General features: G+C 44.3%; 1 protein-coding gene across 2 annotated transcripts in view; it reads left to right on the top strand.

The window, feature by feature from the left end:
* SLC8A2 (solute carrier family 8 member A2) overlaps positions 1-3,734 on the top strand; it is a 139,495-nt gene extending 135,761 nt beyond the window's left edge. For both annotated transcript variants that reach the window (XM_066581977.1, XM_066581976.1), the window contains one exon: positions 6-3,734. In XM_066581977.1, coding sequence (XP_066438074.1) covers positions 6-382 — 377 coding nt within the window. In that variant the 3' untranslated portion in view covers positions 383-3,734. The remainder of the gene's footprint in view (positions 1-5) is intronic.
* The last annotated feature ends 10,314 nt before the right edge of the window (positions 3,735-14,048 follow it).

The following is a 14,048-nucleotide window of genomic DNA, read 5'->3' as shown; positions in this document are numbered from 1 at the left end:
TGCAGACACATTTGCAAGTAAAGTGGCTGCAATGCAGGACCAGTATGCAGATGCCTGCATTGGCAATGTGACGGGCAGCAACGCAGTGAATGTCTTCTTGGGCATTGGGGTCGCCTGGTCCGTAGCTTCAATCTACTGGGCCTTCCAGGGAAAAGACTTTGTGGTGGACACGGGTAGTTTGGCCTTTTCGGTCACACTCTTCACTATTTTTGCATTCATCAACATCAGTGTCCTCCTATATCGTCGTAGACCCCATATAGGAGGGGAGCTTGGAGGGTCTCGCCTCTGCAGGTCCCTCACTGCCTTGCTTTTCATAGGTCTGTGGTTTCTCTACATCTTGTTCTCTAGCCTGGAAGCCTACTGCCATATCAAGGGTTTCTAAAAGGAAACTGAAGATACAACAAGAGGCTCTCGTCTAGAACTCAAACATTCCATGGGCTGCCACTCACATAGGTTGTGAGATGTTTCATTAGGGGGAAGTTGAGGGCAAAAAAAGGGATAATTTATTTATTTTTGTAATTTTTTTCCATTTTGGGTCTTATCCCTTCGTCATCTCTTGGGTAAAAGTAGCACAATTTTGCAAAAAAAAGAGAGGATATTAGATGATCCTGTTTGTTAAGTTGGGTTCAACTCATAGAATGAATTACGGAGATTGAGTAGAGGCTTGCAGTTTTGCCTATACAGCCTCTAGCAGCTTCCAACCAAGTAACTGCTTAAGGTGATGTTGAGATTTTACTTATACTACAAGTTACAGCAAATGGACTTCTTCTGTCTTCTTCTAATGTTCTCCAGTGTCATGTTATAATCTGTGGTTCTGAGGAACCCATCCTTCACACATGCTAGAAGCAGTTGGTGGAACTAACCAACCTTCATGAATGTGGACCCTACCAAACCGTGATGAGACTGCAATATGAGGCAGCTGGAGGGTTGAATATTGGAACAGCCACCAATATGGCTGCCTCAAATGCTTTTTATGATGGTAAGTATGTTTTAAGCCACAACTCCCACGCAGGGCTCTCTGCTAGAGTGACAATGGATGGAACTCGATAGCCCGGTAACAAACACTGGTGCTATTTTATCTGATGTCAGACACACAACGGTTCTTGTCCAACGTGATATAATGATACCATTAATAAGATAATGGGTTTCAAGGTTTACCAATGCACATTCAGAGATTTCCACCATTTTGGCCAACTCTAGTGACCGTCACAAAATGGTCATAGTAACGTTTACAGTGTTCAATATGAAATCTGATTGGTGCACAAAGATTGGGGAGAACCTTCTATTCCGAACTCCAATCTACTTTTTCAGTGACTTTAATATTCGGAGAGGAACTTTTTAAGGGCATTCAATGACCCCCAACAACTTCTAGCCCTTCTCATAGTCCATATATATGCTCCATATAGTCTACTTCTGTCAGTTCTTACTTACTGTTGAAAGAGGCAGCTAAGGACACTATTGGGAGTTCCCAGGTTCCACCTAGAATAGATCATTTCTGGTATGAGCAGACATGTGTATTCACTAACCCCATACAGTTACCAACTCTTTAGGTCTAGTCATTTAGTCCTTCCAATGTTTTCCTAAACCTAAAGGTATGGGTAAGGGAGAGACTCCATTTGACATACCTCTATCCTAAATTACCCCGGTGAAGGAACACAATCCATGCCTCATGTTGAACTTGCTTGTGTCACTATTAAACCTTGGAGTGAAGCATCTTCTCTACATTGCATGTGGTACCGAATACCAGTCATAGTAGTTACCTATGAGTAGAACCTATGAATCTTCAGCTCCCACTGCCCTTATTGTCCATCAGTACCATCAGACTGGAGTATTGATGTACTGATGAACGGTCACCATCAAGCCCTGGAATTCCCAAGCCAATCAGGATAAAGCCATTTGCCAGCCCCCTAGCAGTATGTCTAGATTTTAGGGGGCAGCAGCTCCTGCATGTCACTGCCCAAAACAGTGAAAGCCAGATGGTGAGTAAAGAAAAAGAGCACATTGGTGAGCCATTTACCTCCTAATAACGCCCAGTACAGGATTAGCCAATGATTTGGATCACCGTAAGCTCCTTCCATGTTGTGAGGTCCTTATCCTTTCCTAGAAATATTTATTAAAATTTAAAGGAGGTGCTTCTAAGTTTGAATTGGGGTTGCAAGAAACACAACACGTCATGCTGTTCAACCAGACCTCTCCTCTTTAGAAGACATGGCTATGCCCACCCATGCGTTCATGGCTCCATAATCCAGCAGCATGTCTTCCAGGTCTAGTTATAAAACATCATTTAGTAGATGAGTGTTGGCTAATTTCAAGAGGGAGACACATTACCACACATCTCTTTCGAAGGCCATCGATTGATCGGAGCTCGTGAACTTGGCAATGTCAGTTAATGTCTGCGGACGAGGAACAGGCAAAGTTGCCAAGAATGGGTTGCATTGAGAACATATGCTCAGACTTTTTGACTTTTCTGCAAATCATCCCATTGTCCATCCTTCAGATACCTCACCTCACAATGATTATCTATACAGAGGCACAACATGAGGTGATCTATCAACTGGAGGTCAAAGACAACAGGCTGTTACGTGTGCATTACTGGGCAGACTTCAATAAGCACACCCAAGGACCAAACCCCAACTCTGATGATGAGAATTTCCAGTTTATACGCTTACCAAAAAATAAAAATATTGGGACAGGTCGATCCCAGCTCCTATGCCAGATGAGGGCACTGCGGACTTTGAGAGGAGATAACACTGCCCTTTGTACTGTTGATGTTCCCACATGCCTGTTTTATATGTAATGCTGGCTACATCATTCAGCGTATTAGTCTGTGTATCTGTCCATCTCACTTCGTCTCTGCCCAGAGGCCATTATCTCTGGTTCCTCTTTGTCTTCCTGAGCTCCTTGCTCCTACTACTATTGCTTTCATTCTTACCCTTATCCTGTACATCTTGCTCAAGTCTTCGTAATTTGGGTTGATGCACTCTTGCATTCTTCCCTCTTTTATGTCGTTTCTTGTCTTATCATTGATCGCATTTCTCACATATCTCTCAATCTTCCTTCACCCACTTGTCTCGACTTCCATTTTAGGGGTCACTGATTTGTAACTCTTAAAGGGATTTTCCAGGTAGAAATACTATTGATGACCTAGATAGGTCACCAATCATATTTCTGTCTGGAAAACCCCTTTAATCATTTGCCCTGTTTTCTTTCTACAGTATCTTCCATCACCTCTTTGTTCTTCATGCTCTCTATTCTCATATTGGGGTAATATTATCAGTTAGCAGCATCAGACTCCAAACGGGATTGTCTCCTACTGGATCTTTGAGGTCTATCAATGTGGATGAGGATCGTCTGTTACTCTGATGGACCGATCCAACCTTCTGTTACTACGAATGCCCTGAGATACTATCTCCAAGCTCTGCTGTATTCGGCTGTGAGATCACATCTCAGGGATATTTGATCTTCTTCAGATGACTCCTGTGCTGTTCCATTGCTCGGCTTTCTTCTGCCTTCTCTCTTCCCTTCTATGCCTACTACTGTTTGTTACTTTTTGCTATCCTCTGTCTCCCTTCTGCCCAGTTTTGTTTTCTTCCTACCTCTCTACTGGTTTCTTCTTCTTCTTCCCACTCCTCCCTGTCTTTGGCTTTCTCTTCCCTCATCTCTCTGAGTCTGCTTGTGCTGACACAGAAAGGTCCTCAGCATGTCATATTAATGCAAGAAAAAGTTAAAAATTTATCAATATAATTATTTATTTTGAAAAAAAGTGTGTTTTCTTGTGTGATATCAATACAATATAGTATATACAATATAGTCGCACAACATGCCACAAATATATATATTTGGGAAGAAACAATCCCACAGAGAAGCCAGCCTTGCGGGCAGCTGATTGTTGCAGGTCTCACTGCTCTAACCTGGTGATGGATGGCGGACCACGTAATACATGGACAAACCCGCTAGAGAGTCCGTATTTACATGGCTGAGGGTGATATCAGTCTGAGAAACTTGGACCAATATTGGACTCCTAAATTCGTGATTTTGCCTGCAAGTACAATGCATTGTGGCTACGGACCGTGGCATTGGCACTAGTGGTGGGTGGCCAGCCCACTGACTGTTTGGATAGTGCAGCCCATCGGGAATCTGCCCGGTTTAGCCGATTGCCAGTCTGGGCCTGGGAGGATATAAAGGAAGGATTTTGCCCCTTTTTGTATCCTCTCTTTCATTTGACAAAAATTAGACCACAATTCTAAAATACACTATGAAAGAGCAGATTACATGGGCAGATTGTCACCCACAATGGGTATAGCTAATGGATCAACAGTCATTAGTTTTACATTATATGGTAATTATTGTTCATATGAATGCTTGTTCAGGCAATCGCTCCTAGGAACTGTGGTGGCCGAGCGCAGACCTTCGTGGGAAGACAGCGGGCAATCACATGGTTGTCAATGGTGGCTCTACTGTCCCTTTCCTGGAATATCAAGATGCTGCCTGGCTCGGCTGTGCACAGTGGTAATACAATAATGGTGGCAACGAATACTGTAGTTTGAATGATCACGTGACGCCAGTACCTTTTCAGCAAAGCGTTCTGGTAGCGATGTAATAAAGAGTCCAAACTAGATTTGAAAAAGTATATCAAAGGTACTAAGTTTACTCAACGCTTGGGTGATTAACAACAGTTTATACGAGGGGGGACTGAAAAGTTCTCGGCCCACCCAATAAAGGTGGTCAGTAGTCCAAATGTTTATGGCTACTTTTCAACGTAGGCGGCTTTTAGGGCCACACACTTTTGCCACCGGTGCTGCAGGCCCATTTTACCCTCCTTGTAGAACGTTTCTTCCTGCATGGCAAAAAAGTCCTCCACCGCAGCCGTGACGTCATCATCTGATCAAAAATGGGTTCCAGCTAGATGTTTCTTGAGCTTAGAGAAGAGATGAAAGTCAGAGGGGGCCAAATCGGGTGAATAAGGTGGGTGCCGAAGCAGTTCAAAGCCACAGGACTCGATGGCAGACACCGTAATAGCGGATGTGTGCGCGGGAGCATTGTCCTGATGAAGGAGCACTCGTTTTGTCACCATCCCGACGCGTTTCACTTTGATGGCCTCCCTCAAACGCATTAATTGAGCAGCATAATATGCTTCGTTCACTGTTTCACCTTTTTTTGAGGTATTCAGCCAGAATAACACCCCTTGAATCCCTAAAAACAGAGACCATCACCTTGCCAGCTGATGGTACTGACTTGAACTTCTTGGGGGTGGGTGAGGAGAGGTGTTTTCACTGTTTTGATTGAACCTTGGTTTCAGATGGAAAGTGGTGAACCCATGCTTTATCCATTGTCACAAAATATTTGAGAAATCTCACAGGATCTGCTCCAAAAAGGGTCAAGTTTTTGGCGGACATGACGTGTCTCTGGCGTTTGTATTCTGCTGTCAACATTCTTGGGACCCATCGACATGAGACCTTCTGCGTGTCAAGTACAACTCTTATGTGTCCAACGCGTTCCTGAGATATGCCCCCTCTCTGTAGCGTTCTGTCACACACCGGTCTGCCATGATGATATTGGATTGCAGTGACGTTTTCCTCCCTACTGGCCGTTACCGGTCTTGCGCTGCGAGGTCCATCCTGGACAGAGGTGTTGCCCTGCTTGAATTCCGCCACCCACTTTTTCACAGCGGAATAGGAAGGGGAATCCTCCCCTAATGTTTACATCATGTCTTTATGGATCTCCTGTGCACTCATGCCCTTCTTCAGCAGGTATTGGATGACCGCACGCTTGCTCTCTTTTTCCGTTTTCCAAGATGTGTAACACCTCAGGCACCTCAAACTCCAATATCTGAAACAAAAAAAAAGGATGTTGATGGAAAATGTGGTATGTAACCCAGAAAGGAATGTACCATGAGTTACTGAACTGACATACGGCGTGGACAAGTATTTCATGGGTGGGCCGAGAACTTTTCAATCATTCCTCGTACTTTGCAAAATTTCCAATTAGCATTGATTTAAACTGACTTGCTGTGAGTAGAGAATACAAGTCCCAACTCTTGAACAATTCCACGATTCAGGAAGATGTGGCCATCAGTCTGAGGGGTATTTGTAAAGTATTGGAGGGCTTAAGCAGAGTTGATTGTACTTCTTCTGACTCCTAGTTACATGGGGCACGCACGCTCACTGTTGAGAAGTATTCTTTCAGGTTCTTTCTCCGAACTAAAACTTGTTCCTGACCTCTTCCTCCATTCCTCGGTCTCCTTTCCTCTCTGTCCTTGAAGGAGTCACACCTCATATCCACGTGGGGCAGACTTGAGATTAGCCTGGACGGTATTGTTGGAGCTTAAGCCCCCTCTACATGTCCTCCTTCTCCGACTACATCTCTCTCTCGTCCTCTCTCTTTCCAGCCATGCCCCCCTAACAGCACCCAGACAGAACACACGTCCTACACCAAACATGTTAGGGATACGGGCACACTAATGTTTAGTAGCACAGACACACATAGACGGTCCAAATGAGGTAGCCAAACAAGTGCTGTGGGGCCCTAACTCTGGGCCACTACAAAACCAGTTTATGCTATTGTCAGTGGCACATTCTCTGATTGCACAGAAGACCTACCACCAAATCCTGTGTAAGGGCCCTTATAAAGGCTTCCAGGAATAGAAAAACATGTCCGCTGTCTTCCAGAACTACAGCTGTCTATGGGTTGTACATGGTGTTACAGCTCTGATCCACTGCAGTGAATTATGGCTAAGCTGCAATATCGCACCCAACGTGTGGAAAGGTGCGGGGCTGTTTTTGGAAGACAGCAGCTATGTTTTTCTAAATCCCGATAACCTCTTCAAATGTGTAATTAAATGGTTGCCATGGTTCTCTCCAACAATTGTCCTTTTATACGGAAGAGAGAACTTCGTAACTACAGTGCCTACAGTCATGGTCAAACTTGGACACACTTCACACTGACCTTACATCTTAGGGACTGTCTGTATAATTCACCCTACCAGGAATGATCGCATTAGGTCAGATTGCTCTATCTCTACCGTGGCTCCTTATAGTAAACGTTCCTCACTTATAGTGTTGGCCTGGGGTCCCTAGATTCTACAAGTATAGTTGATTCTGAGGGCACAGCCTATAGCTCCATGGAGATATTACCTATTAATTCTCACATCTCGTGAATGTATACACTTTAGTTTGATACATTCCACTATATCAGTATTTGCAGATGATACTAAACTGTGCGAGGCTTCATTCACATCAGCATCAGCCTTCGTTCAGAGCTTCCATCATTGAATTACGCATTCAGCACTGTTATGTCCTGTAAAATGCCATATGGAAACCAAACAGACCCCATTATAAGCATCATGGGTCCGTTCTGCACCATTCAGTTCCTTCATAAGACGGATTGATTTGGCTGGTGGATGCCATAATAGAGCAGGAATACAGAGTCCACAGCGCTAATGGGAAATAACCCTAGAAGTGGTCAACACTAAAGAGGACTGTACGCTGTTACGAATGGATCTGCATAAGCTGGAGTTTGGGGCAGAAAAGTGGCAAATGAGGGTTAACACTGATGAATGTAAGGTTCTGCAGAGGAAATCCATGTCACCATCACACACTAAATGAGGAAACCCTTGGAAGACACTGAAATGGAAAAGAACGTAAGGATTTTAGTTAACTGTAAACCTAATTGGAGCCCCAGTGTCAGGCAGCTGCTGCCAAGACAAATAGGATCATGGGGTGCATCAGAAGAGGTCTAGGGGCGCATGATGGGAACATTGTTCTTCTTTTTTACAAGTCACTAGTCAGACCAATACCTCTGCAGCGCCACCTACTGGATGGCAGCATTCCTTCAAATCAACGTAGGACTCTTTAACAAGTCTGTAAAACAATGATTGGGAATAGGAAACCATCCAGACAGCTGTTTCGAGGTATTCTTCCATCTTCCTTATTTGCATAAATCACCCAGAGGAGCATGCATTGCCTTATGTCTCCTCACTTACCTCTTAGGTATTTTCACACCCCTTCTGGGTGCTCACTTTTGGGCTTGATGATGCCCTTTGACCCACTCACCCCCTAGGTGCTTCGACACACTTTCTGGGTGCTCTTCCTAAGGAGAGACGACACCCCTCTTGACCCACATCACAGGTCTCTCACCAGTCAAGCCAGAAACCTACTGCACACTGATGAAGGGAAAACACCCCTAGGTAGGTAGATGGCAGATAGGTGGCACTGCAGAGGTATTGTTCCATCTTCCTTATTTGCAATGTCACACCCCACATGGAATATTGTGTTCAGTTTTGGGCATTGGTATTCAAGAAGAACATAGCTGAGCTCAAGCGGGTTCAAAGGTGGGCAACTAAATTAATAAACGGAATGGGCGGACTACAAGACCCAGAGAAGTTATCAAAATTAGAGTTATTTAGTTTAGAAAAAAGACGGCTGAGAGGCGACCTGATAGCTGTATATAAATCTAATAGAGGACAATACAGAGATCTCTGCCATCATCAAAATACTAACGACCACTTGTCTGTATGTTTGTGTGTGAGGGATTCTTATGTTCCACCCCTGGTACTGCTATTGCTCCGCCCCCTGATGACGCCATCGAAGGTCCTACAACATATATAAAACACAGAGTCTGACCGACAGAAGAACAACACAGTTGGGGCTCTTGGAAGGGGAGGACAAAAATAACAAAGTGAGAATACAACTAAGCCGTTATTATCTCAGACACAACTCAGCAGTCCTGACAGGAGACACTGACCTACCGCCACCACAGAGATCCGGTGGACTAAAGGACCTGCAGGGATGTCACTGATGTGGGAGGAGCCAAGCTGTGCTTTTCATTTGTGGTAATCAAGCTGCTGTGAGTGTGATGTGCCACCAGAAACACTGGGACTATAATGTCCTAATAATTAATAGTCAAAATACTAACGACGTCCTGTCTGTCCATGCGTGAGTGAGTTACATGCTATGCCCCTGATCACATGACGGTGACATCATCAAAGGTCCTTCATCCCGTCTGAGTTACATGCTCCGCCCTTTATCATGTGACAGTGATGTCATCACAGATTCTGTAAGCACACGGCTACTGTCTGGCTAGGTGTTCGTTAGTATTCCATAGCAACTGAGGCTGCAGGGGCTTGTAGGGGATGTAATACTAATTAGCACCTACAGCAGCCGTGTGCTTACAGGACCTGTGATGATGTCACTGTCATGTGATCAGTCACCTGTGTGGGAGGAGTTTGGGGTCACATAATCAGGGGGTGACTGGTGTGTGCAGGATTCTGCTGTGCTGCTTTTGATCCCTGTTGTATGAAGAATGTGTGTAGCAGAGCTGTATATGATGTACATGTAGCAGTGCTGTATGTGTGTGACGTGCATGTAGCAGAGCTGTGTGACACATTGCACTACCAGAAACACCAGTACTATTATTTCCTAATAATTGCTACTCAATTTATACCCAGGCCTGTGACTGTAACAACGAGGCGCCCTCTATGTCTAGAGGAAAGAAGGTTTCTACACTAACACAGAAGAGGGTTCTTTACTGTAAGAGCAGTGAGACTAAACAGCTCTCTACCTGAAGATGTGGTGATGGCGAACTCACTAAAAGATTGTGTAATAATATTACATGTTCTAATCACTGATTACCTGAGACATGTCAGTGATCCAGGGATTAGTCTGATTGCCAAATTTGGGGTCAGGAAGGAATTGTTTTCCTAAATTAAGGACAACTGGCGTCTACTTCAAGTCTTTTTTTTGCCTTCCTCTGGGTCAACATTGCAAGATAATACCCTGTTTCTCCGAAAATAAGACGCGTCTTATATTAATTTTTGCTCCCAAATATGCGCTATGTCTTATTTTCAGGGGGTGTCTTATTTCGCCACGGCAATCCATCTGTGGCCGCTAATCCCTCAATTGGCCAGCTTTGTGGACAAAATTTCTCAGAAATCTAGTCCACATGGGACAGCAAATCTGTCATGGCAAAGCTGGGAGAAGCCGGTGTTGTGGTGCGGATTTACTGGCCACAGAAACGGAAAAGTGTGCAGCCAGGTCGCTTCAAAACAAGCGGCTGAATGCCGTGGGTTTTGAAGCAGCGCTTTCCCGGCGGAAATCTCGCTGTTTATCGCTGTGGCCAAACTGCGAGATTTCCGCTGGAAATACGCTCTGTGAGAACCCAGCCTTAAGAATCACACACAGGTTGCCTGACACACAGAGCCATAAAAAAAGGGCTGTAAAGTAACGTACCTGTCTGCAGACAGAAGTTCCTGTACCACTTGTAAGCAGGGATGGTATTGCAGCTTCCAGCTCCCCAGGGGGAGCTCTGCAGATCTACCTATACATCTGGAGGTAGGAGACAACGGGGATGGCAGCAGGGGACAGGCCTCTTGACTTGCCTGCACACTTTACTATGCCTTACTATCGGGGGGTGCCTTATATTTGGGACTTCTGCAAATTTTGGGGGGGGTCTTATTTTCGGGGAAACACGGTAGACGGTACTGGATGAACATATGTCTTTTTCCAGCATTACACATTATGTTACTATGTTAATGTGAGTGGGAAATCTTAATTTCAGACCATCAGACTAATTCCACAGTGCTATTTCATATCTGACAATAGTCTATGATGCTCCAGTCCTTTCTATATCGGTACAGTCTCCCGTGTAGCCATATCCCATTGATGATCATGACGTCAGCTTAATTACCTAAAAGCAGATAGCTGACCAAACCCTAAGTGTTTACTCCAGTTCCTCTACAATGTCTTGCACCCTATAATTGTGCCAACCAGGCTTGTTTATTGACTGGGAAGATTGCTTATTGGGACTTGTGTTATTGAGACGATCAACTGTGGACCTCCAATATGTCTATGAACCCAACCTCAGCCTGTCCTCATGTTCATTATTTGCTACAGATAAGTGAACCATTTTGCCAGCTTTGAGATTTCCAGCAAAATTTGAGTGGTTGAGAGGTTTATTGAGAAGGGGCCATTTTTCTTAAGATCTGAAAGCTCCTTTCAAGACGTGATAAATGATGTGGAAATGCTACAGTTTACGAGTTACTGCAGCCTGGTTTTGGTGCCATTTCCAACCTGGATGGTGTGCTGTACAGAGAGAACCTGGTTACACTTAGATTGTAGAGCCAGCAATGCATTGTTGAATTCATCATGTGACGGATACCAGTGGCATCCACTGGACCTCAGCGGATCTCATTAATTCATAACTCAATTATAGTCAACGTGTTCCTAGTTGTAATGGTAGTAGTAATTAAAGTCAACGGGAGTAAAAAGTGTGTTAACTAATTTGCCCTCCACAAGGTCCCCAATGTAGCCAAAGCCCCCCAAATTGCATTGGAATACAGCCAAACATCTGAGTAAATCTATGCTCCTTCCAAATATTGGTAAAAAATGGTGTACAGTGGTCTTGGCGTCAATTGTAGTACACAAGTGTCACTGAAAATAAAAGAGGGCAACACAGGGTCTTCTAGATCAAAAATTGTGCCAGGGAAGATAGCAGCTGTGCGCCTTGTTTTCAAAGCAATGTCATAACTTTTACAAGGAGAAGTTCTGCCAGGTGAAGACAACACTCAAGCACAGACCTGCTCCAAGGAACAGCTGTAGAGCTACCAGAAATTTCACTATACAAGACAGCAGGCGTGGTGCTTGTTTTAAATGCAATGTCAAAGTTTGCAAAGGATAAATTCTACCAGCTGAACAGAACAGCCGAGCACGGACCTCCTCCAAGGAAAAGCTGTAGAGCTGCAACTGCTTTTTGTGCTTTAGAAAATTTTAATTTTGGGAGAAAGAGGAGGAAGAAACATGGCAAAAATAGGAGGAGAGCAGCAGCCGTTCCACCACAAGCAGCAACAACATCTTGAGGGCACAGAGTGCTCCTCGTGGAAACATAAAAGCTGTAGCTTTGTATTTCCATATTGACATATTTTTAATTTGGAGGGGGAATAGGAGGAGGAAACATGGCGGAAGCAGGAGGAGAGCAGCAGCACCATCACTGCCACCACCAGCAATAACAGCACCCTGAGGGCACAGTGTGGTCTTTGATCTGTGCTCAGTCACGTGAGTAAAGGCCCATTTGCACCAGCCGATGATCGCTAAAAAAATCGCGTATTTTGTCTGCTTTACTGCTGTATACATTGACAGCAGCAGAAATATACCCTCTCCCAATACACAGACCCCGTATAGGAATATAAACCTAATGCAGCTGGTATATAAGCTTTCACACCCAGCACCTATATATCCTCTGTAAAATATCTGTCCCTACTAACAACAGACCATGTCTTATATAGGCTTATAAACGGGATGCCACTTCTCTGTCCTGTGCTTAACTGCAAAATGGTTACACTGTGCCAATGTTATATATGGCTAGGTCATGTGATGCAAGTGTCCAATGAAACTGCTGCCCATATCCAAGATAGCGGACACATTTGGTGATATCAACAAGGCATCCTGGCTGTTGAATGGCTGAACACTGACCTCTGCAGCAGGCATTATGGGAAAGCCGATTTTCCCCCAAAATTCGGACTAGTAGTAATAGGAAAAATAGTTCTGCATGCAGACCATGGCGGCGCCGTGTTCTGGGGAATAGCGCAGTCTGCTACGTTATTGTATGCAACAAAAAATAAAGCCTGCAACCCCAACGTATATAAACTAAAAGGGGCCAACAGAACGCTCTGCAGGCATCCAACAACTGAATGCGTCCAAACACCCCTGTCATGTATGGAAGGTCTCCTGCAGCGGACGGCAAATGGATTACGGAAACATTGTAAAAAAAAGGGATTATTTCTGCTGCCATTGGCTGCCATGTCCAATCATTTATTTGTTTTCTGTTGGCGTCGTTTACACTGTCTCATGAATATTACGCCATTACAGAGGTCGTCCAGGACTTTGGGCATTTTTTCCATTGATGATTAGAGGGGTCGGCCATTCTGGATCCCCACCAGGAATGATCTGATCAGCAGGCATCCTGAGCGGCAGACCCCCCAATCATCTATTAATGACTTAGGGCTTACTTGGACAAACGTGTATTTCTGCCCTTATGTGACCCTGATAATCACAGCCGGATAATGGGACAAATGAAACCACCGATTTCAATGGATTTCAGTTGTTTCGTTTTTACCAGCTCTTTCTTGGCCATTAATACCACAGCCGACATAAGATAGGACACAACCCATTTTCCTGTGGTTTATTTCAAATTTCTGCGCTATGGTGCGGAGTTTGAATAGCGGGCGAAGGGGAAGAAATTTCCCTCATTCAAGTGCAAGTACGCTCCATACTGGTGACCGTAGTTGTGCCTATGGCCATCTGAAGCCGCCCTTATCCTTCAGATAGGTCATCACCAGAAAAAAAGCCCTAAATCGCAGACATAAAGGACTCTTACTGCAACCCCCCCCCCCCCCCCCCCGAATCATCTGACCGCTGGGACATCTCCGTTTCACACTTGTGAAGGGAACCACTAAAACCCTTAACTTCTTACCAATCTACAGCTTACCTATAAAGCTCTACGATGTTCATCAAGGTAGCAAACATTATATGGGTATTACCAAAAAAGCATTTACCCCCGAGTAAAGAAAAAAGTTGACTTTCAATATGTCCTCTACCATTAAGTATAGAAGTGCAGGCCAAAATACTTCCATAGACAACATGAATGCGCTCCCCTCCTCAATAAGCAGGGCTTCAATATGGCTCAAATAGGGATCGAACTGTTGAGAAATATGAGCTGGTCTCACAAGATGTATGCATGAGCTAACATAATAGGTTTTATTGTTAATGTGATTATCACATCAACCACATTATTGTATGACATGGCTAGCTGCCTGACTGTAATATGGTATATACAATGTTACTTGAATCATCTAAATATCAGAATATGTCATATACCTTATGGTAACAAATGTATTGGGACAAACATAGAAGGTGGCGAAATTCGATTTTATTCACATTTGTGAATACGGTGTTGGCCTCAATGACTGCAGTAACCCTCCTAGGCTGCTTTCCACCAAATTCCGATTGATGTGTGGAGGGATTTGCTTCCATTACTTGAGAAGAGCTTCAGATAGT

This window comes from Eleutherodactylus coqui, chromosome 10, assembly GCF_035609145.1.
Source record: "Eleutherodactylus coqui strain aEleCoq1 chromosome 10, aEleCoq1.hap1, whole genome shotgun sequence".
Lineage (NCBI taxonomy): Eukaryota > Metazoa > Chordata > Amphibia > Anura > Eleutherodactylidae > Eleutherodactylus > Eleutherodactylus coqui.
The sequence above is the reverse complement of the archived record's forward strand: the minus strand, read 5'-3'. Positions and strand labels throughout refer to the sequence as shown.